At 37.4% G+C, this 22,946-nt stretch overlaps 1 protein-coding gene across 1 annotated transcript; it reads left to right on the forward strand.

Annotated features, from left to right (window-relative positions):
• Positions 1-1,584: 1,584 nt before the first annotated feature.
• LOC135692262 (ubiquitin domain-containing protein UBFD1) lies at positions 1,585-22,946 on the forward strand (the record flags this gene model as incomplete). Its single annotated transcript, XM_089112099.1, is given in 2 exon segments — positions 1,585-2,041; positions 22,834-22,946. Coding segments are annotated over 2 exon segments (162 nt in total), but the record flags the coding sequence as incomplete, so codon positions are not given.

The raw sequence follows: 22,946 nt of genomic DNA on the forward strand, positions 1-22,946 counted from the left end.
AAATTGAATGTTGAAATGTTTAATTTTAGGAAGGATAACGCAAAAGTTAAAAGCAAAAACAGCATTTTGTTAGTTTTCCTCAAGATTAATAGATATTTTGTGCTTTTAAATGTATCTTTGCACTGAAGATTAAGCTATCAAAATGTGTATTCGTATAGAATTTTTATAGTTATATGCTTTCAAAGAATAAGCATCCTATACTACGGCATCGTCATCACCATAAGCTGTTCGCTGTTCAGGGTACTATAGACCCACTGCGTCTCCTAGATTCTTTCTACTCTGTGCTACCCTCATCCAAGCAATCTATGCGATGTTCTGGAGATCACCTGTTCATCTCTTTTTAGGTCCTTGCCATCTTATTTTCATAGAATTCAAAATCAACTTAGTGTTCTTCTTTTTCCAGTTTCTTGCTTTCATTTGGGCTAAAAAGCCTGCCTACTTTCACGTATATTTTTCAGATTTTTCTATAACTTCAACAGCCTTGATGTGTGAGCTTGAACCTTTAATTTGGCATCTTGTCCAGGTATTTGATGGTAACCATCACTCTTTCCATGCTTCTCTGTGCCACTGCCAATTTATGCTAGTTTTCGTGTTTAAACACCATCTGTTATTGCTAGTTGTAATGTACTTCGTACTTTATGTTACAAAGGTACTTCGTGCTTTATATTCGTTTATGATCTTCTCAGCGTTAGGACATAGTTAGTCGCATGATAGGCTTTTATGTTTTGCGGTAACTGAAGATGTTTTATATTCTAAATACCCGACATAGATTCCCCGCGTACCCCGGTACATTTATCACCTTCTACTTACTTATCTTTGCATTCAGGTAAAATGCCGCCTATGATCTACGACAGAAGCCACTGTTGTTAGAAGATTTTTATAAGGAGATTGTATCGTACACAGATAGAACAGTCATGGTTTGATCAGGTAAGATAGCGCTGATAATATTCAAGCCGAGTGATTTGTGAAAGCACTCGAGTTATCGCTTTATATATTCATATATGCAGTTTACTTTCGTCAAGTGGGACCCCGGGTAAGTAGGACGCCCGCTATGTAGTACAGATTTTCCTGGTCCCTTGAACTTGCTTACTCTTTTCAAGCATAAAAACTTCGCTTAACCAGGACCCCGGATAAGTAGGACGCCCGCCAATTAGTACACTTTTTCCCGGTCCCTTAATATTTTTTTATCGAGTCAGAAGACACTGTAAGGAAAGTTTTATCGACAAATGGAAAAATTCGTTGAGGTCTTTTCACGCATGTGGTCATGGCGCTTCGCTTCCCTGCGAGCAGACAATTTTCACGACCACGCTTTTTAGATTAGCTTGCAATACATTTCAGAATATTTCTTGCGGGTATTTTCTTGCAATCGTTTAAAACATTTTGTTATTATAAGGCATGCTCTTATCATGTTTGATTAATTCAGTCTTAGAATTGATTTCATTACTTTATGAGGCCCCATAGACCTCGGCGTTTTCCTTGGAAATTAAGCAACTAAGTTTGTCGGATTATTTTTTTCTTTATACTTTTTCCTTTATTCTTTTTATTTGCTTAAAAATACACTTCTGCAAAAAAGTGGGGGGGGGGGGGGGGGGGCTGAAGCCCCAAGCTCTCCACCTGGCGCTACCTATGTTTCATCGGTCGATCTAGAACGGAGAATATTCTTGACAAGTCATGTAAGTGTAATAAATTCTTTTGTTACATTAATATTTTATTATAAATTTGATTCTACCGACGAGTTCTAAATACAAAATGCCGAAATACAGCTGCAGCACCCCTTTCTGTTCTTTCTCAAATTTTTATTTTTTCATTTTCATTGTCTTCTAAAGTTTTCCTTACGATTGCAAAGTTCTGCATGAAAAGAAAAAAATCGAACAACTTACAACAACCCCTCGAATCTCTTCGTTGTTGCTGTCGGAATTAAATTCAACTCAACGGGGCAAACTTCGATGGGAACAGGAGATAGGCACGCATGAAAATCAAACATCCATCCTCATGATAGAAGGTATCATCATGGATTTGGAAGTTGGGAAAACAGCTGAAGGTACCAACTAAATGTATTCAATTCTTTTCTGTAGTTATGCACAGACAACCTAAGGAGCATATTCTTCTCTTCTTTAATTTGGTGGACTTAAAAATTCTAATGCAATGCAAAACTCTCCATTTTAATAATGAATTTATCGGTAGAATAGCCCCGTTTCACGAGCATATTATGGTGCTTTCTTTTCGTCTCAAAAGCATATTAACACGCTTTTAATCGTGTCTTGTTTATATTTTTTGGAATGTTGGGATATTCGAATGATACTATTAATCAGATGTCCAAATACTATTTACTACACTTAGTGAGCAAAAGTATTGCACAAGCTGAAATAGAAGCACTGCAGCAAAATTTTTTAGTTACCTAAAATTCTAATTGAGTTTCATATAAGTTTCTTAAAATGTGCCACTTTCCACCAAGTAAAAGGCCAATAATGATCAACTTGGTAATCTAACACCTAAATGTGATTTTGGAAATGTTTTCTGAATCTATCAGTGCCTAACAGAATCTGCTTCAAAACTTTTTAAAAATTTTTAGCCATTAGTCTCACAAAGGATTCAAAGCTGCAATACTGTCCTATAGAAAAGCTAAAACATATTACTTTTTAACAAGAAACTTTTTTCATTTTTTTAAGTTAAAAGTGTTGCCAACTCTCTGAAGTTTGGTTTGATTGAATTTTAACAGTTAAAAGATGCCTAATGGCCTCACAAAAGTGATTCTCAAAATGATTCTCAAATTTGATTGCCATGTTGTTCACAATGTGGCAGCCATTACTCCTTGGTCAAACCTGTGCAGTATTTTTGCTCACTAAATGTGTAAAGAAACACCAATGCGCTGTTTCTTGCAGATCCCTTCAATTACATGTTGATTCTCATTTTGAGACTATCTAGATTTAAACTTTCAATCCAGTGAAATTTTGCAGTTATTGCGCAAAATGTTTTGAAGTTATTTTACATTAATTCCATTTGTGGTTGAAACAAGTAGGAAATATATAAATCTAATCTGTCTTTTTTTTATGCAAAAACATTTGCATGTTTATGGACAGTAGCGTGTGTGTAAAGGTAAAGATTGCCTTGCACCATTATGAGTTATCTTTTCCAATAAGAAGTTGTACTTTTAATGGTTGAGACACTTGTAATGTTGTTATTGGGTTATGATGTTTAATTGCTTAAAATGCTGTAATTAATTTTTACTTCTTCTGTAGACTATGCCACTTTTAACACCCAGGCTAGAAAGCAACTAAGGAAACATCCCCTTTGTTTTTTCGTATAGAATGACAGTGCAGGATTCACCTCCACAATATAAGGAGGTCTAAAAGCCAGTCAGGGCCAATCACCTGAAATCTGACAAATTATTCAGTATTTTGTTCACTTTTGAAAAAACACAACCCCAAGAGTTGGCTTGAAATATCATTGATGATGGCACAAACAATGTTGCTAATTTTCTAGCATTGAGTCTCCATCATTGAAGGGTGAAAAAACAATAGAAAAATGATTGTAAAATGGAAACAATAAGGTAGAGCAGTGGCTATCTGGCAAATAAGATTAAAAAGCTGGCCAGTATGAATGAAACATATCCATATGCATGTTGCCTTAACTTGACCAACTTGATTTTTAAGAATACCAAATCAAAGCCAATCTCTTTTTAAAATTAGCATTGTTGATGCCTTTTGGTAAAGATAACCCACCTGAGTGGCCAAGCGCTCGCATGATTTCTCTTGCGCCAGCAATCATTCTAAAAACGATAATCGTAATCAGCAATGCTAAAAGTGTCCATAATGTTTATAAAAGCTGTATGATCCTGTTATAAGATACTTTTGTTTAGGGTAAATATCAAATGAAAACAGACTGTTACGATGACCTTTAAGGCACTCCAAGAAATATTAAATAGCCGAAATGAATGTGCTTGGTTTATAAATTTTATCTTCATTGCGAAGGTCATATAGACATTATTTTCAGATGGTCGCAAAATGTTGTTCCCAATCCTTTTTAAAAACGCTTCCACTGCTCAGAAGAATGTTTAAGTGCAAATGTAGTTCAAATACTAAGTGCTTATAGTATTCCTAACATTCATGGTGGAATTGATTTTCAAATGATTTTTCCATTGAGATGTGGCTAATTCAGCCTACTTATATTTCCCATGTTTTGATTTATCGGCTTTGTATCCTCAATGTCACCTGCTTGGGTCTGATTTGCAAAGGTGATTTTAAATTATTAAGAAAAAACAGAAAATAATACTTCAACGGAAGATTAACGCTTGTTCAGAAATCAAATAAATCTGCCGGAGAATACGCTTGATGGCCTGTCTTCTTGGTGGTTATAAGAGGGTTATTAGATTAAGAATGGTATAAAAAAACCCAACCTTGAACTCGCTGAATTTTTCCCAAAGGGTGTTCTTACGCAGATCATAATATTGCGGTATGTTGGGAAGATTGTTTATGTTTGATCAAGTTTATTAAACACGCCTTTCCGGGCCAGGCCAGAAAGATGACTAGAAATGTGTTAGTTGATGAGGCATTTATTTCTCAAAATTTTTCATTTTCCACGAGCGGGTTTGTGCGTGTGGTCGCTTGGGTCAAAAGAACAGGCCTGATCGTCAATATCTTCATATTTGCCATAAATGGACCATAGAGAATTTTCCTGCTGAAACTAGTCTGTGCCAAAATATAATGTTGTTGGCACAGTTGGCACAGTTAGGTTGTTTTTTAAAATTTAGTTCTCCTGTACATCTCAGTGGAATTCGCTGCTGCAGTGAAAAAGTTCTGACTGAGAATCGCTTGACACGAAACAGAAACAGCACACCAAGGAAGTTGGAAATTTCTAATAGTTGAATTAAAATAATTTTCAACATTGCCTGGGTTGTCTAGGTCAACTTTTGATAATTTTCAAACACATTATTTCATCACGTTATTTCATGTTAACTTTCACAACTAGCAGTTCCCTACCAACTGCTTTATCAAATGAATAGCTCCTCATTTAGAAATGCAGCAGCCATTCACTTGATTAGTTTCATCATATAATACAACCTTGAGTGAAAGTTAGAGAAAAGAGCTGCGATCAAATTTTCCAATTTTATGCGTCATCAAATGTTCAAACGTTACACCACAATAAATTATAATTATTCAAGTATTTATAAAACTTGGATGCTTAGGGAGGATTAAGATCTTGTTTCATTGCATAGAAATATATCAATCTTTTTATAAGCATTGTCGTCAGAACTTTAAGTCAATGCTGTCTATGAGAACTTGCCAGGTTTTTTTAATTGCAAAGACAATAATAAATAATCAATATTTGGTAAGGCTTTCTGGAATCAAAACAGAGTATGTTGGGAAGGCTTTATAACAAACTTCCAATTGCCTTAGAAAAATGAAGTTTTCTAAGCAATGCAACTAGAACTTTGAAAGAAGCATTTTAGCTAGTGCTGGTATGTCGAACTTGTAGTTAGAAGTTTTTCATTGTAAACTTTCATTGTAGACAAGGATTTTTACATAACCATCTAGCAGCCTGCCTAACCGAATTTTGTAAAGTTTAAATCGGAAAAGTAAAGGACACTGATCATTTTAAGTCTAGGGATCATTTTGGCAAATTAACGGAAGTCAATTTTCTGGCTGCGTAAAAAATTCTAACCAGGATAGAAAAATGCATGTTCAGCAAAGTTTCGAGCTTTGATTTTTTAAAAAATCTGACTACATTATCGAAAAGAGCTTGCAAAACTGAGTTAAAAAACCTAACATTAATGTGAACTATAAGCAAAAAGTTATGGCTGTTGAAAGTTTTCGTTTTGTCAAATAAGTTGCTTCCGTTTAAACCCTCCCGGAAACATGACTTCCGATCATTTGCCAGAATGTCCCCAACGCTTTAAATGATCAATGGGCTTGTCTTTTATGATTTAAACTTCTGGCTACGTAGGACGCACTACCCAAAGATTGGGAGAAAGAATAAAACAACATGTTCCGTCTAGTATTACAAACAAAACTCGTCCCCAAAGAGAACAGCCACCTCGGTCTTCCAGATCTAAAAATACAACTAGAACCTGCGATTCTGCTATCAGGCAGATTTTATTGGAAAACCCAGATTGTGCAAAAAACTATAAAGGCGACATGTTTCGGATTATTGGTAAAGCCCGATCGTCGTTCCATCTAGCAGTTTGGGAATCTATCTGCATAAACATGAAAAAACCGCTTTTAAGTAGACAAAAGGAGTTCGTTTTCACCTTAGGACTCCATTGGTAACATTCTCTATAGGCAAGCGGCACTGATTGGTCAACCTCAACAGTCATGTTTCTGATGGGCCTTTTTCGATCCAAAACTGGGTATACATATTTCCTAGCGTAGAGTTTTCGATCTATGTTCTGACGTTTTAAACTCTAAAGAGTGTCAGACGAAAGCTTTAGTTTACTGAAATGTTTGCTTTGTTCTAAGCCATTTTCAAGTTTTGTACCACCAAAAGATTGTTTGCTTATCAGTTTAGTAGGAAATGGATATCTTCAGCAACAGGCTTGGTAGCAATTGTGAGCCAATTTGGAAGCGTTGCCATCAAGCAAGGAACAAAACTCTGAAAATAGAAGTTTTGCAGTCGAAGGTCAAGAAAAAGCGTAACCATAAGGCATTAAGATAAACCTACAGCAATAATGCCTCATCAAAATTTTGCAAATAAAGCTACACCTATCTTAGACTGGGCAAAACCCACAGTTCTACCGCTTAGAAAATCGATTTTTAAATTGTAGGCATACAAAATAAGCATTTAAACTGAACACGAAAATAGGTTCGTATTTCATATTTCGTTGTCGTTAAAGTCCAAGGTAGTGTTGATAAAATTACACGGTAAAAGTTCCTAAGGATTTGCTTGCCCCTGTTTTTAATTGCCAAAATTCGAATAACTGCTCAGAAATGGTCCCTCGAGCTTGTAAATATAGTTTATAGAAAATTTCTTCCAACATTGAATATACGATGGATATGTGTTGGCTGGTACTATGTTATGTTAGGAGGGAATTTAAGTTTGGAAGGAATAGGCACTTTTAGCTGCTCGAAGAAATTCTCAATTCTGAAGTCAATCATGCGGACGAATGTAAGAATCTTATCAATTTATCATGAATCTAGCTTCTTTTTCGAATAAATTCGATATATTATTACTTCGATAGATTATTTCTACATCCATATAAATCATGAACGTTATTTTAGTTTGGGTTTGCAAACTCATCGGTTCACCCGAGTTATAGGAGTGCAGCGGCCTGGGAGTTGAAAATAAGTTGTTTTCCTGCAAATAGCGACTCGATCGTACCAGGTTCTTAACCCCTGAAAATTTTTCATGTGATTGAATAAAAAAAATGAAAATGAGTGACTTAAATTCAAAATCTTTATTAAATCTTTACTGCGTATTTGAAGATAACCAGGATCAAAGACCGAAATTAACTTTGGGGGGGAGGGGGAGGGGGGTGGGGTGCTGATAAATTAGTCTAACAGCAGCCGTACTTAACAAAATGAAAGTATTTTACTTAGGTTTCCAGAAAATAAAAATCCTGTCAATATATTTATCGCTACCATTATACGATATGTTGGCCCGCCACACACTGGGTCCTGCAAGACGGAGGAAGGGCCTCAAACGCGTTGAATAATACGATATTCTTGCAAACCTTATTATGAAAGGTTTGTAAAGGAGTCATAATCTGTTTTCCAATCAGGTTGTCGAAATGGAGCCAAAACCTACACAATTAATGTATCGATGCTCTTCCGCAAAGTCATGAAAGTACGGCCTTCCAGACTGTCATGTTGCTCAAGTGATGTGAACATGGTGTTTGTGACGTGACGATTATGCGGAAGGCTCGGGCGAACTCGTCCGTGCTCGGAAAATGTTCGGTGGCTAACTTTGACGCTCAATAACTCGAAAACTGTGTTAAATATTAAAAAAATAATAATGTATCAGGTATTTATGCTCGATATGCTTTCATTTGAGGTCAATTTAATTTTGCGTGTCAGTTCACCTTTAATGAACTTTGGTGCTAAGAAAGAAACAGATATAGGTTCTAAACATCTCAGTGTCACTAATTTAACCCCAAACTGTCAATAATCCTGACGTGATTTCCTTTAATTATACCGTTATGTGATTTGATCAATGTTTCTATGACTCCCAACTTCCACCTTGAGCGATGATCATTTGAAGACATCATCACTACTTCGCCTTTATTAATTTATCTCCCTTATTCGTGCTCATATTGTGATACTGTCGAAGTCCCACAAGATACTCATGATTCCATCTTTTCCAAATATTATGATGTTTCCTACACATGTACCTGTATCTCTTTTGGACATTGCAGTCTTCTTCAAAACTGTCTATTTATTCCTCTGCTATTTGAGGAAGCACGTACCCATTGATTGAATGCGATGGGGTCAGCACAGTTTCAACATCTTCTCCCTGATACGTTATTGGTCTGTTGTTTATGGATGCTTCTATCTCTGTGAGTATAACTTCGAGTTCTTCGAACTCAAGTCTCGCATTTCTTAGTGTTTTCTTTGATGCTGACTTCACTATGGCAACCATTCTTTCGTTGAACCCACCCCACCAAGGTGACGATGGAATGTCAAACTTCCGCTGAATTTAATGCTTGCGCAGCAGTTTTTGCACTTCTTCTTTCTTGACGATCTTCTTTTCCCATTTGGCTGTTTTTCTGAAGTTTTGAGCATTATCACTGATGATAACTGATGGAGCACCCCTGCAAAGTTTATTGCACACGTCTTGAAACAAAATCCTTCTTCTGATTGTGACTGGACTAGCTACCCCTAAGGGATCAAAAATTTATGATACTTTGCCTAACATCGTTCTCTTTGTCACTGGCTTGAGAATCCTGCTGTTGTCGCTCGCAAGTTGTATTGCCAGTGTGTCTTTTTCTCGGCTCCATGTCAATCCTAGAACCTTGGTGCTTTCTGGCTCCTTGCTCAAGCTCTTTCCCACTACTTTCTCTCCTGTAGTTTTCTTCTCTCTGATGTCTTCTCTAGCCTCTTGATTACTCGATTTCCACTTTCTCAATGTAAATCCTCCTTCCTTGAAGCGCATTTGTGCCTCCTCAAACATTTGAATAGAATCTTCAACTGAATCACGCCCTATGACAGCATCGTCTACATACAAACTCTTCTCTAATTTTTCGACAATATTCTTGATCTGTATCCTGATATTTTTTCAAATGATGGTTCAATGTCCCGCATAAAAGGAAAGGTCTGGGTCAAGCTACGAAAATAACTCTGGCATATCTGTACTCTTTGACTTCTCTCTTTTCTGCCGTTGGGTCTTCAAACCAAAGCAAGCGTAAGAAATCTCTATCATCTGGAGAGATACATTTTCTATATCTGCTATCAAGGTGACTGGATGAGCTCGCATTCTAAGCAACACATCATATAGCAACGGTGTCATTGATAAGCCTATGTGCAAACATTCGTTCAGCGACTTGTCACCCTTTCTTGCCTTTGCCGATGCATCATATACGATATGTACTTTCGTTGTCTCTGCTGATTCTCTCACAACTGGATGATGAGGTAAATATTGCACTTCCTTCTTTTTTTTCATCAACTGGTTCTATGATGTTGCTTCCTAACTGTTCTTTCATGATGCGGTCATATTCTGCTAACACATCTGGTTGTTTATCTAATCTCTTCATCAGGGAATTAACCTTTGTTCTGCAAGTTCCTTGTTATTTTGAATCTCATATTCACCTTCCTTCCAAGGTTGCTTCACTCTGTATCGCTCCCCTGTGAATTCTATCGTTTCTTCAAACTCGGTGTACATCTGTCTCTTCCCTGATGCCGATTGATTCATAGTTTGCGAAGCTTATATTTTGATTACCTCACGTTTATAGCAAGGTTAACATTCACATTTGAATTATCTACTTTCGCATGGTTGACTTTTCCTGACAGCGTCCATACAAAAACGGTTTCTATGGCAACTGGATCTGATTATGACTCCCCCCGTCTTAAACCCCCAGTTAGTACTCCAATCAGTACATGAATTTCTAGCTCGCTGTTCTCTGATATATCTGGAAACCACAGGTCTTTTAAATGCCCACATTTCTCTTTCTGTACATGAGGCTTGACGTTGCCTAATCTTGAATTTTTTGGTAATATGTGTACCTCCGTGCTTATGGTACCTTTTCTGTCTAATCCACATAAACTGATCCCATTGTCGAGACTCTTTCTGACTTTCCTATCCCACTGAGATTTATCTATTCTGTCTTGGTTGGTTCCACTCCTAGCATATTTGCTAATTCTTTCTTTAAGAACGTGAACTGACTGCCAGTGTCTAAGAGTAACCTACATCTGAATGCTTGATTTCCATCCTTTCCTGTTGAAAAAACCTGCAAAGTTGCTAATGCCATTGCTCTTTTTGACTGTGCGTGAAGGGAGAGTATTGATGATTCCTGAACTTTCTTCTTTCCGTCACAAATCGAGATCTGATGTGTATCCCCATAAGTTGTACATGATTCCTTTTTGCTACAGTCTCCAGCTCTATGGTTTTTTGCTTCGTTTTAGGGAAGAAAAACATCGCATGTACCTCTTCAACAATGTCTTTCTTTCTGCTATCCCTATGATCTTTGTCCTCAGTCTTGTGATGCCCCAAGCAATAAGGGCATTCCCTCTGGTGGATCTATTTCCTACAAGTGCACTGCCTGTTGTAACTTGTCTATCTCTCCGAGCAGTTTTATTTACTTCCTGTGAAAGTTGTGGTTTTGACTCCCTAATCTTGATCTTCTTTTGTAAGACTGCCAGCATCTAATCCATGTTCCAATGGCCCCCCTGCTTTTGTTGAAGAACACTTATTCTTAAGTAGCTTGGCAATTTGTCCTCAACTTGGGGTACCAAAATATCTGAGTAGTTTCCTGTTTCTTCCCAAGTGATAATAAAGCTCTGTGGTTTGTTTCAGTTTCAGTGTAGAATTTCCTTATTCTTTCTAAATCATTATCTCTGTAAACTAGCTGAATGTTCGTCGACTCTACCTCAGTTTCTATCGTTATTTCATCTCCCGATTCCATTATCTCTGCGAGGACAGCCTTATCTAGCTCATTTATTTGTTGTAGGCTCGTTTCTAAGGTAAATTTCCATTTTTGTAACTGTCTCTTTGGAACATTTTCACTCTTTTCTCCAGCCGCTCCACTTGCCGCTCCACTTGCCGCTCCACTTGCCGCTCCACTTGCCGCTCCACTTGCCGCTCCACTTGCCGCTCCACTTGCCGCTCCACTTGCCGCTCCACTTGCCGCTCTTCTTCCTCACTCTGTTCTAACCTGATGTCCATAAAAATATACCATCCGGTTCAGTCGACCAAGTGTCACTAATCTAACCCCAAAAGTCAAAAGTCAAAAATCCACCACTAATAGGGGAAACTAATATTATCTTGGCACTGGTCGCTTTCCTATCATTTCTCGTCTTTTTAAGGATAGACCTTTCCCGAAACCTATGATTTAATGTTTAGAAGTGGGCGAAAACGAGGCGGGGTATAGTAAATTATAAACAAACCGAAGCGCGAGTCAAACATGGCCGAAGAAATATATTTTAGTTCAAGCAAAACTCGCCCTTCGCAAAATTTGTCTGGTGGAAGTGGGAAATAGTGTTGTGTACCAGGTTGTAGAAGTGCTACTAAAGATTCTTCAAAGCAAAACACAGGAATTTCGTTGTACCAAATTCCCAGTAAAGAACCCGATAAAACTCATTGGATAAGGATTTTACAAAATGTTCGAAGAAAAGGAGGGGATGACACTTTTGACCCTAGAAACAAATCGTACTATGTTTGTGAATTTCATTTCAAAGCAGAAGACATTCGGGTTACTCATGGCATTGGTCGCAAAAAGCTCATAACAGGAAGAGTGCCTTCAATCTTTTTCAATCTTTTCAAATAAACCGAAAGAGACTAACAAAAGTAAACGAAAATCTCTCACCCTGAGAGCACTCCCTGTTGTGGAATCTTCTGAAAGTGTGACTGAGTCGTGGTCAATCAATATTGGTGGTTTCTTTATGGAGGACCGAAATGAACTACCCCAAGAACTTTCAGAAACAGATCAGCTAAAGCTAGAAAATGAACAACTGAAACAACAATTGCAGTCATTACAAAAAATGTATGATGACATCAAGCAAGAAAAACTTGAATTACAAAACAAAATATACAACTATGAAAATGTTAATAAGAATGAAAAACGGTTTCGTAAAGCTACTGGTATAACTGCTGAAAAGTTTAACATTCTGCTGAAATTTATTGATCTTGGTGAAGGAAGCTGCAATATCAAAATGTACGGCACTTCTAAACGTCTATCAGAGGAGACTTGCACTTTGACGGAAGAGGATTATATTCACAAATCAGGCAGAACACCAAGACTAGATCCAAGAAAACAATTCTTCCTATATTTGACATGGCTCAAAAATGGATTTACTTTGGAACACATTTCTTGGCTCTTTGACATTTCGTTATCAACAGTATCCAGGTACATCATCACATAGTCAAATCTATGTTATTTTTCGTTAGGATCATTGGCAATCTGGCCCACAAGAGAGCAAATTGATGAAAAAATGCCTGAGAGTTTTAAACGAACATATCCAAGTACCCGTTGCACAATAGACTGTACTGAGTTATTTTGTCAAAAACCAAGTTCACTTGCAACCCAAAGCTCCCTTTATTCCCATTACAAGTCTCATGTAACCTATAAAGGACTTGTTGGTATTTCACCTGATGGATCAATAACTTTTATCAGCCAATTATTTGATGGTTCAATTTCAGACAAAGCAATTGTGCGACAGTCAGGATTTTTACAAAACTGTTTTTGGAGTAATGGTGACAGTGTAATGGCTGATAGAGGATTTCAGATCTCAAATTTACCTTTTAGTTAGTTGATAGTTTTGTTCAAATTTTTAACTGTCTTAAAGGAAGATACACGTTTGAGTTTGATAAGAATATTTTATTTGTAAATAGTGCCTTGGCTTCTTAGGGCTTACCTATACTCATGCTTAGTTAATAAAGAATCAAAACAATCTCAGAAACAAAGTATAATGCAAATACACAACATTATAATCATTAGGATAATTCTTCCTCTTCTGATAAAGTCATCTTTTCCATTATACTTGGTAATAGAAAGTTCACATAAAAATTATTTAGTTTGCACAAAACATCTGTAAAGAAATCTTCATCAAATTGGATCCTCACAATAGTAAAGCAATTTAAAGTGTAAACCAGAAAGTCACCAAATGATACACCACAAAGTCCCATTTCTAGCTGTATTCTTGTATAAAAACCATCATGATGATCCTTTTTAAGGATGAGCTTTCCATTTTCCCTGGTTACACAGAATGATTTATCTGACAGGAGTTCCTTAGCAGTGCTATATCGTTTCCGATACGGACAACAAATATCAATGATGCCAAATCTACATCCAGACTTTGATCTATCACTTACAAAACCATATGGCGTTGCCACAATCCATGGTAGACATGGTTGAATGATACAACCTGCAGGTCTACAGTCAACATCACAATGCATATTGAAACGTAGCACATTCTCATAAAATTCCACAACATCTGCATTACATGACTTTTCATGTTTTAAAGCTTCTTTAGTTTTGCTTGGTTTTTCTTTAATATCACATAGGAAATCAGGTATGATAGACTGAAATTGCTGTTTTCTTATGTATACTTTGTGTGCATTAGTTGATGTTATCTTGTTTTTCTGTACATACAACTGCAGTTTTGACTTTGACAGGTTTGCGGTATCATGTTCAAGGGCTTTACATGATTTTTCTGTTACAGTTATTGATGTTAAGTACCTTTTTTATTGTGGTCTCGATTCCAATCTGGAACAACATTACTTTAGTTACTAATGATTTGAAGTGGTAATGAAATAAAATACTGTTCAAAAGTTTGGTGGTACCTTGCTAGTTTGGTCAGATCACTTACAATTTTATGTGTAAAACCAACAGGATTCAACTGATATGCCAGTGGTGACAAACGATCAAACTCTCCATAGCAATTGGTAGCTACTTCTGAATTTTTGTTGTTATATATTGCTGAGGGAAAGCTAGTTTTTTCACTGTCTAGCTTTTGCAAGCTTTGTTGCAGTTCTCTTACACGTAATTTGACATTTTCAGGCTTTTCAATACGCTTTGGATCATAGATGGTACACTGAATGCCCTTTGATGAAGGTTTTTGACAGCAGTTGACATAAAAGGGGCTTTCATGCCTGACTCGGAAGGAATATCCCATTGTCGAGATCGACTTGTGCATGCTACTTCTGGCACATTTTGTAGTTGGTTCAACGAGTAGTCTGCAACTTCCAACAACAATGCCATCACATGGTTACAATAACCACTCTTGCCAGCAGGAAAAGAACACTCTGCATGATGAACATTACCAGAGGTTCTATCAAGCTGGACCAAAATATTTCTTTTTTCTTTTTTCATGCTTGCTTTGCATATTGCTTTAAAGCAGAAAAGTTTCTCATCGTACCTTGTATAGATGGAATCATCAGATATGTATCTCTCTTCCTTGAATTTTCTTCCTTTGTCTAATGTTTTGACAATTGCTGAGTCTCGGGTTTTACCACTATTCAATCGATGTTCTTCGATAGCCTTTATGGTGAAGAGAGGCATTTCTTTCAAGCATTTCCCCCAGTCAGACATGTCATTTCAAGAAGTTTAACACAACAGAACGGAATAAATTGGCAACAAAAATCTTCACTAGCATCAGAATCACATTTGGAGTCAGCTTTTTTGACAATTGGCAATGGTCTATCAGGACCTGACAACAAAAAATCGATCAATTCTTCTGCATCAACGTGTTTGCTACTGTTGGCCGCCATGACTTCACACTTTCTACTACACCCCGCCTCGCTTTCATGTTAACCGGAACCACAGAATAGGAAATAGGCAGAAGGGTAACTCGTCGGTCGGTTCCTTTGTTGTTTTAGAAGCCTGGGTCAACAATAGAATTCCTTAATTCCCCTTTAACCTCGATTTCATTAGACGAACTTAGCCATGAAAAATTATCATTCATTATTCAGATAGAATCGAATTCTGATAAATAATTGAATTTGTTCACTTTCATGGGGCATTTCATCTCAAATAAAGTTGTCTACTTTCATTTCTTTTTAAAATTGCCCCGACAGATACATGCTAAGCCTCGTGTAAGTGAACGCATGCGCAAGTTTTTTCAGGCTCTACCTGATAGGCAGGAGTTCCCCTTCTGCCTAATTCCTATTCTGTACCGGAACGTTACATCATAGGTTTCGGGAAAGGTCTATTCCAATTCTTTGGGGAATGGCAAGGCCGAAAATTTCCGAGATGGCATCCCGTCCGTTCTGCGTATTTCAGTGAGCAATATATATTTCTTTACAATTTTCAAATTAATATAAATTAATATACCCAGCCTCTCACGTCTAATCGTAACTTTCGTCATCAGAGATTTCAACTACACTAATTGCAGTTTCATCGTCATTGCTTACAAAAAGGTCACAAATATCTTCCAGGTAGGCTTCCAAATTCAAATCCACAGATAAACCGGCGTAGGTCATCCTGCTGCTACCCTGAGTACAAGGCTCACTCTGGTTAAAATAAAAGTGAGATTGGTGGCCAGGGTACTCTGCTACATGATATAAGTCGATGCTTTGTCTTGTAACTAAGTTCTAGCCACCAGGGCCTTCGCCAGGAGAGGACATGGGGGGGTGTGATAACATTCTTAGAGAAAAGTTCCGTTCTAGGGGTGAAAAGGGCAATTTGAGGATGGGTTTTGTCTGGATATAGGACTTGGAAAACCCCCTTGAGCACAAGTAAATTTGTAACTTTCTCAATCTCTTGCGAAACTTCTCGAGAAGATTTCTCGGTAGGCGTCATCTATACAGGTGTGTTGTCTTTCACCAAGCAAGTGACAGGCAACAATCAGTGATGCAATAACTTTTTTTGGACATCAGCTGACAAACCAAGCTCTGCAAATGTAGACAAGAAATCTTGTGTACTTTTCGCTATTTCCATAATCATTTCCACTGTAAGAATGCAAGCCTAGGAAAGTTGCCTTTTCTAGTGAAGCAAGATCACATGAAACTAATACTAAGATCTTTGGATTTTTACCACTGCCATTGTCTATGTAGACTGCAAGGTTTAGAACTCCATTGGGGACAAGGAATTGGGATATCTATCTTCAAAGATATTGAAAGAAGAACATACTTAGTAATGCCACTGTTATTTGTTGTCATTGCTTGGTGTAGCAGAAAGCACTTCCTTTTGTCTGCTGCCTCGTGGTTGGCTTGAAGAGCTTCAATTGGTGACCTTCCTCTTCTACGAGATCTGGTGCAGCAAATTCGGAGGGGGTATTCTGATTCTGCAATTACCAGGAGCTACTTTTGTTGCCACCCAAACCTCCTAAATTTCTTCAAAGAGTCACTCTTTTTCTTTCCATTGCAGAGGAACCAATAGCAGTTTGTGGGATGCACTTGCTTAAAGTGGAACTGACATGAAAAATGATATAACTTCATAAAATCCATTTATTACATTTTAGTATAGAGCTGGCAGTGCTGAATCGAATGGTGTAATTATTTCCTGCTTATCTTTTCGTTAACATAATTTTTTCAAGCTCCAAAGTACTGGTTTTCGTCAGATTTTGTTCGAATAAAAAAACGCGGCAAAAGAGGAATTTCAGGAATTTGTGAGGTATTCTGGTGTGTTCGTGCACCGGCAAGGTCAGTTTATTGCGTACTTTTGAAGGATGGCAGAGATGGGCCGTAGCAAAAAACAACCTAAATACGGCAAATATTGTTGTGCTGGTGCATTAAACTATACTGGCTGTTTGGATGACAGTCAAATTTCCGGAAATCAATCGCAGAAGTTTCCGAAAGATGAAAAAATAGCGTCGATATTGGGTACAATTCACGAGAAGACACAGGACCGGTTTCAATGCCTCTGTGAGAAAATGTTTCAACCCCCTCCCTTTCTCAATACCCTTTGCTTGTTTTGGATGCCATAGCAAAGTTTTCCCTTTTGTTTTGCACGCAATTTGTTGTTTTGCCTCAGTAGACACCAGCCTATTCATCAAAATATGGTGTTCCGTCTGAGCATAGGTTTTCCGTGCCATCAAAGAATGCAATTCAAAGGTAGTCAACACTCCTGGAAAATTAACGATGTCTCCTGGTTTTATCTCAAACGCTTAATAATCTGCTAGAATGATGCGATGGTCGTGAGTATAAGACATCTGCAGTCGCCATTTCGAATTCAATGTTTTGCAGTTCCACAATAGAACAAAAACAATCAACTACGGGCCGTTGTACAGCTCTCTTACAAATATGGTATCATTTCCGAATTCCAGATGCTGTTTTGACTGAGTTCAATCCGTGTTCCAAACAAAAATTTCATTGTTTCAATTCATTCACTTCTGAGGCACAAAACGTTTATTTCCGAGTTCTAGACTGATGTTGTCCTCCACAGCGTCTGGAAAATCGTTTCCAAATCACGAGAGAGAAGAAACTGGCAATTTTAAGATTTTGAAGAGACTGTGATAAAACTTAGAACTTTTAGGTTTCAGTTTTTAATTTAAATATTACTTGTTTCAGGCAGCACTATTTTTTAAGCTGTATGTTGGAAAACTGACTGAGTTCTGTGCACCAAAGAACTCACTCTGAATCCGCCTCCGCAATCCATTGTCTTCGTCTACCCTATGACCCAAAACACACGTTACGTACAAGAATTATGACAACCCTACCAAGTTTCAAAAGGAGTTTGAATAGTTGATTCAATTCCCTTTGATTCAAACGGAATTGAATCAAAGGGTAACAGCATTCGACATCGCTTTTATAGAACTTCAGTATATGGCTGGATTGTGAGGGGTGTTTCAGATATTTGCACAGAAATATGAAAACACAACGAGACCCAAATTACATTTTTAGTACATTAGTTCTAGCTCCTATACGAAGTTTCAATCGATTTTGAATCGTTTTACGGAAGTAAATACGGGGAAATCCAAACAGACATACGAGATCGCCGTTTTAAGGTTTAAGTATGGAGCTCGAACGAGGGACGTTTCAGATATTCTCATAAAACCAGAAAAAAACAAGAGGGAACTAAATATATTTTATGCACGTTAATTTTAGCAACTCTACAAAGTTTCAATCGGTTTGGAACATTATTACAAGTGTACTTAGGGGTTTTCTATGTGCTGGTGTCTTCAGCCAGGGGTGTTCCTGGAGCTTGTTGTTGTACAGGGAATTCGATTATTGTAGTTTTACACTTAAAATTAGTATAAATTCGAAAAAAGGTTGTTTTTATGTTGTTTTGAGTCGATTTAGTTGTCTTGCTTTGGCTTTAGTGTTGAAGATCAGTTCACATCAGGTTGTGATGTTTCATATCGAATGTCAATTTACGGGAACACATAGGCCGCGTCAAAAATGTCTGCTTACCTTGGGATGTAAAGTGCGTCTTGTTAAGAAAAGAATAAATAAATCAACAGAAATCGATCCAGTTTTCTCCCTTGAGAAAACTTTTTATTATCTTTATCCGAATTGAAATTTGAATAATTAGCCAAGTGTCGGCTTCGCCACCACATGTTCACCCATCATCAGAGGAAGGTGGTAATGGATCTTTCTCATTTTAATGTTTCCGTCTTCAAAATTTGTTCTCTCACTTCCGATACAACTTCCTCATCGTTAGATGAAACGTTTGAATCTGGAAATTCCTTTCCGACCTTAGGTTGCTGGACATTTTCTAGGCTCCGTTGGGGTTTCGTGACCGTAAACCGTATAATAACACACCAGAATGCGTCACTCTCCTCAGACTCTTTTCGAAAAACCTTCTATGACTCAAGCCCCCCAAAAACGAACTTATTGCCCTTATTTTGAAAAAATATTTGCAGATGTAGAATCAGTGATGTTTAATGCCTAAGAAAAAGCCTTTTGCAAAATTTTGATTTTTCATGTCAGTAGCACTTTAAGTGTTTTACAAGCTGAGGATGTCTACACTACACAGATTGGCTGCTTCTTCCCTTGATTGCTTTTGGAGACGAACACTTTATGGAAAGTTTCGGGAAGTTGTTTTTCAGCACACACAGCCTTCTTTCTTTTTACAAAGGGGAATGCTTTTTTGCAATCTTTTTGGCCTTTATCTTTTTTCACTACAATGGATTTAGTAAAGTCCTGGTAGCAAGATCAGTGGCGAAACTCCTGGGGGGTGCTGCACCCCCCCCCAGTCTTCAAAAAAGCAGATTTTGTCGGGCAAATTATCGCTGCTAATTTAATCGGTCGGGCAAATCTGGAAATTTTCTTAAGGTCGCACTTTTATTGTTACTTGTTGCCCTAGCTTGGTTTTTGAATTTATGGTCTTTTCCCCCATCCTTTTCTCAATTTCTGTCTAGTTGGGAAAACCAAACAGAAACGAGGCAAGCAACAGCAACATATATACATTTCTGTTTTTCGTCCACTGATCAGCGCTTTCGTCTCGAGCTCGACGAGCACATGTTTATCTCGCCTCGAGATGCGGACTCGAGAGTCTAAAGTATTGATCGACAGCAAAGTATAGACTGAAAGTAAAGTGTGTTTGATGCAAAACGGAAATGAACACAGGGCATGTCCTCCACTTTTTGCAAAACAAGAGAGCTTTTTTCAGAATCTTTTGTTATGATTGCTAAATTTTCTCTTGAACCACCCCCCACCCCCACTTTCCATCCTGCATCGGAGCCCATGGAACACTGACAATTTCAGAAGCATCATAAATCAAAGCATGAAGAATATGCCATCTCGGAATTCGTTGTTGAGAAAAATCAAGCAACATATTCCTTTCCAAATGTACGAAATTTTCATCATATATTCATAAGGAGTTATGCCCCGAAATTCTCTTAAGGTTTTACACTTACGGTCCGAAAGTATTGCACCCTTCGCCAAAAATGGCCGTACAGCTGCCAAAGTTTTTAACTAAAAAAATTCAAATAGCTGTAACAAGTAACAGGAAGTTTTAAGCCGACAGTTCAAGCCGGAAATAATATAAAATTTATCAAAGAATTATAATTAAGATATGAATTACAAAGAACTTTCGAGTTTCTTCTATTTCCGAACAATATCCATGATTACGAAAACACAAAAATTGAGCTTTGATCAGGGACCGCGCACCACTCTAAAAGTGGAGGGGCTGAAATGGGTGAGACCGAAAATTTTTTGAGGCCACGCCCTCTGGAACGCCAGAAAACGCCCCTTTTAGAAAATATTTGCTTATTTCTATTGAATTTTTATAAACAGTCTGGTTCAGAGAACATATCAAACACTATAAAAATAGATAGAATTAGCTCGAGGGAAATAAAAAACCAAGCTAACCAAAATAGAAAACACATCATATCATTAAACAAAATGAAACACCTAGAAAAAGAACAAAAATGGTTCCCAGTCAATGAGAACTGCTACTACATAATGGTAAACTATCCCAAGTTACGTTAGAGTAAACCTTCAAAAAAAGTTTCTAGTCTATTATTGCAAAATGGGTGGGCTATAGCTCCTGCTAGCCCAATTGCTGCGCGGTGCCTGGCTTTGATGATAGGTGTACCTATAAAATATTTCCAATGAAAAAGTGTTCTTTACACAAGTTTGAGGGATTTTGTTAGGGTGAATTCGAAGATACATACTTTGTGCTTGGGTGTCTAAAAGTGCTTAAATTCTCTCGGGCGCAGCCGAAAGTTGAAAATCAAACTCAGAAAATGCAACTGAACCCCTTTTTTGTTAGAATATTGTAGTCTGCGCAGCTGTTTCTAAATTCCGAAATTTCCACGCTGTGTTTTGTTGTTTGACTGTGACAAAATTTAGACCCTACTTCAATCTTTTATTTAAATTGCTCTCTTAATAGCTAGGTGATTTAGAAAGTGAAGACTATTTTTCATTAATAGAAAAGACAGGCCTTACAAATGCTTGCTTTTCGGAAACAGATGTAAACGGAAGCCAACACCAGAAAAACAAGAGGCATATTTCTTGACTCTGAAAAACAGCCTGAGTCTGAAGGCCTAGCAGTGACCCTATCTCGTAAAAATGATGTTCAGGCATGACACGCCCTTTTATCCAGCACGACACGCCCTTTCGTCGGGTATCTAAGCTTCATACCCCCCTAATGAAAATAGTGAAGTTTCGACCCTGAGCAAGATCTAAAAAAAATGCTATCCTGGAGTAACTGTTCGGGTATTCCTCTAATCTTCTTTTCATGATGATGGGGTCCTGAGGGTTTGATTCTTGCATCTCTGCTTTTCAAGATCCTATCATAGGTTTTTGATGACATGGGGGGTTAAGTTCTTATTTACAAATTCCAAATATCCATAGTGAATAACAAACATTTCTCACTTCTTTCTGCCATATTTGCATGATTCTTCCACATCGCGAGATAGATATAAAAGGGAAGCGTCGTTTATGGTTTGTAATTAGCAAAAACTAAGATATTTTATGATCTTTAAGTTACATTCTTGAAGTAGAAACGTTGATGAAAGTCTAACGTAAAGAATAGGTTCTGAAGAACAGAACCTTATTTTAAGGGGTCCACAATCAAATCTTTCAGCCAATGCTAGTCAATGTTGAATATAAATAGAACTGTAAGAAAGAGTCCAGCGGTATCCCAAAACAACAAAGTAGGTCATGTGGCAGCACATGGAAACACTGTCAAACGAATGGAGTCGACAAGCTACTCTTTCCTATGAAACAAGATTATTCCGTCTGGATATTTCATATGACACATAGGACCTTTTAAAATATCTTGAATACTACAAGAAACAACTACAGAAAGGCTTTTTGAACTAAAGACTTCGCATATTTTGTGCGCGTAATAACTGATTTGATAACAGCACACTAAACAATAGATTTTTGTGTAAGCTCTCTCCCCAATAATCTGAATTGGCACCAATGATGAAAAGCAATTTGGTTTTTGTAGGTTTCATTGATATACGCTTATTTTTAGCACTGTTTGTGCTCTAAAAACAAAGTATATCGTTATCCAAAGACACCACCCTAATAAGACTTAAACCCCCGTATCTCAGAAAAGCCTCCCAAACAGCCTGATCAACATCCAGATTCGAAATCTGCACCAAAAACTACCCTAGAAAACCTTCTAGGTGGTAATGCTCCCCCTCCAGCCACTGGACTATAGGTAAACAAACGAACGAAGCTTCTTTGGCTGAAAAATGCGGCTGAAAACGGGTTAAATGCGAATAAAAATAACGAAGAATACGTAAACGAATGTACTTTACATCCCTGTAGTCTTTATCTTTCCTTTAGTATTCTCTTTATACGATAAATCAACGAAATACGATCCACAATTTTTCTCTCCGATTCGTTGACAATTTTCAATCTGTAATACGATACTTCTCAATCCTACCTGTCCCTCGTGCGGCTGTGGTCGTATCCAATAACGATTTTACAATTTGCTTATTTTGACAATATTCTGTGAGACAAAGTCGTGCCTATATCATTAACATACATAAATCTTCAGTGGCTTACTGTTCTGCATGCGTCAAGAAGTAAATAATCAGTTGGAAGAAAAGCAGTCAAGTGTTCTGTCTACAGTTTCTTGTGTTTTTTGCGTAAATAAGAAAGTGTAGTTGAAAGTCAGATAGATCTTTCTTTGTCACCCTTTAAGGAGAAGGCAGATAGCAGCACAGCTTTAGAAGACAACAGTTAAAGCTACAAGGGCACTTTTTTTCACATTTATATCTTTTGCTGCTCTGCTAGTATTTCATGTTGTTTTGAATGAATTCAATTTATTGACTTTAATCCTTGTTCACTAAGTTGATATCAGACGATTAGTAATAATTCTTCCATTCTGACATTTTTCCATGACAGGAACAGTTGAAGAAGAACTGAATGAAAGCGAAAATGAGATTGGTGAAAGTCTGAAAACTGCTTGCGACAATGCTGAAAATTTAGAAACAATAGACTTTAGAATAATATGGAAT

This window comes from Rhopilema esculentum, chromosome 13, assembly GCF_057945365.1.
Source record: "Rhopilema esculentum isolate cy_ngs chromosome 13, ASM5794536v1, whole genome shotgun sequence".
In the NCBI taxonomy this organism is placed as follows: domain Eukaryota; kingdom Metazoa; phylum Cnidaria; class Scyphozoa; order Rhizostomeae; family Rhizostomatidae; genus Rhopilema; species Rhopilema esculentum.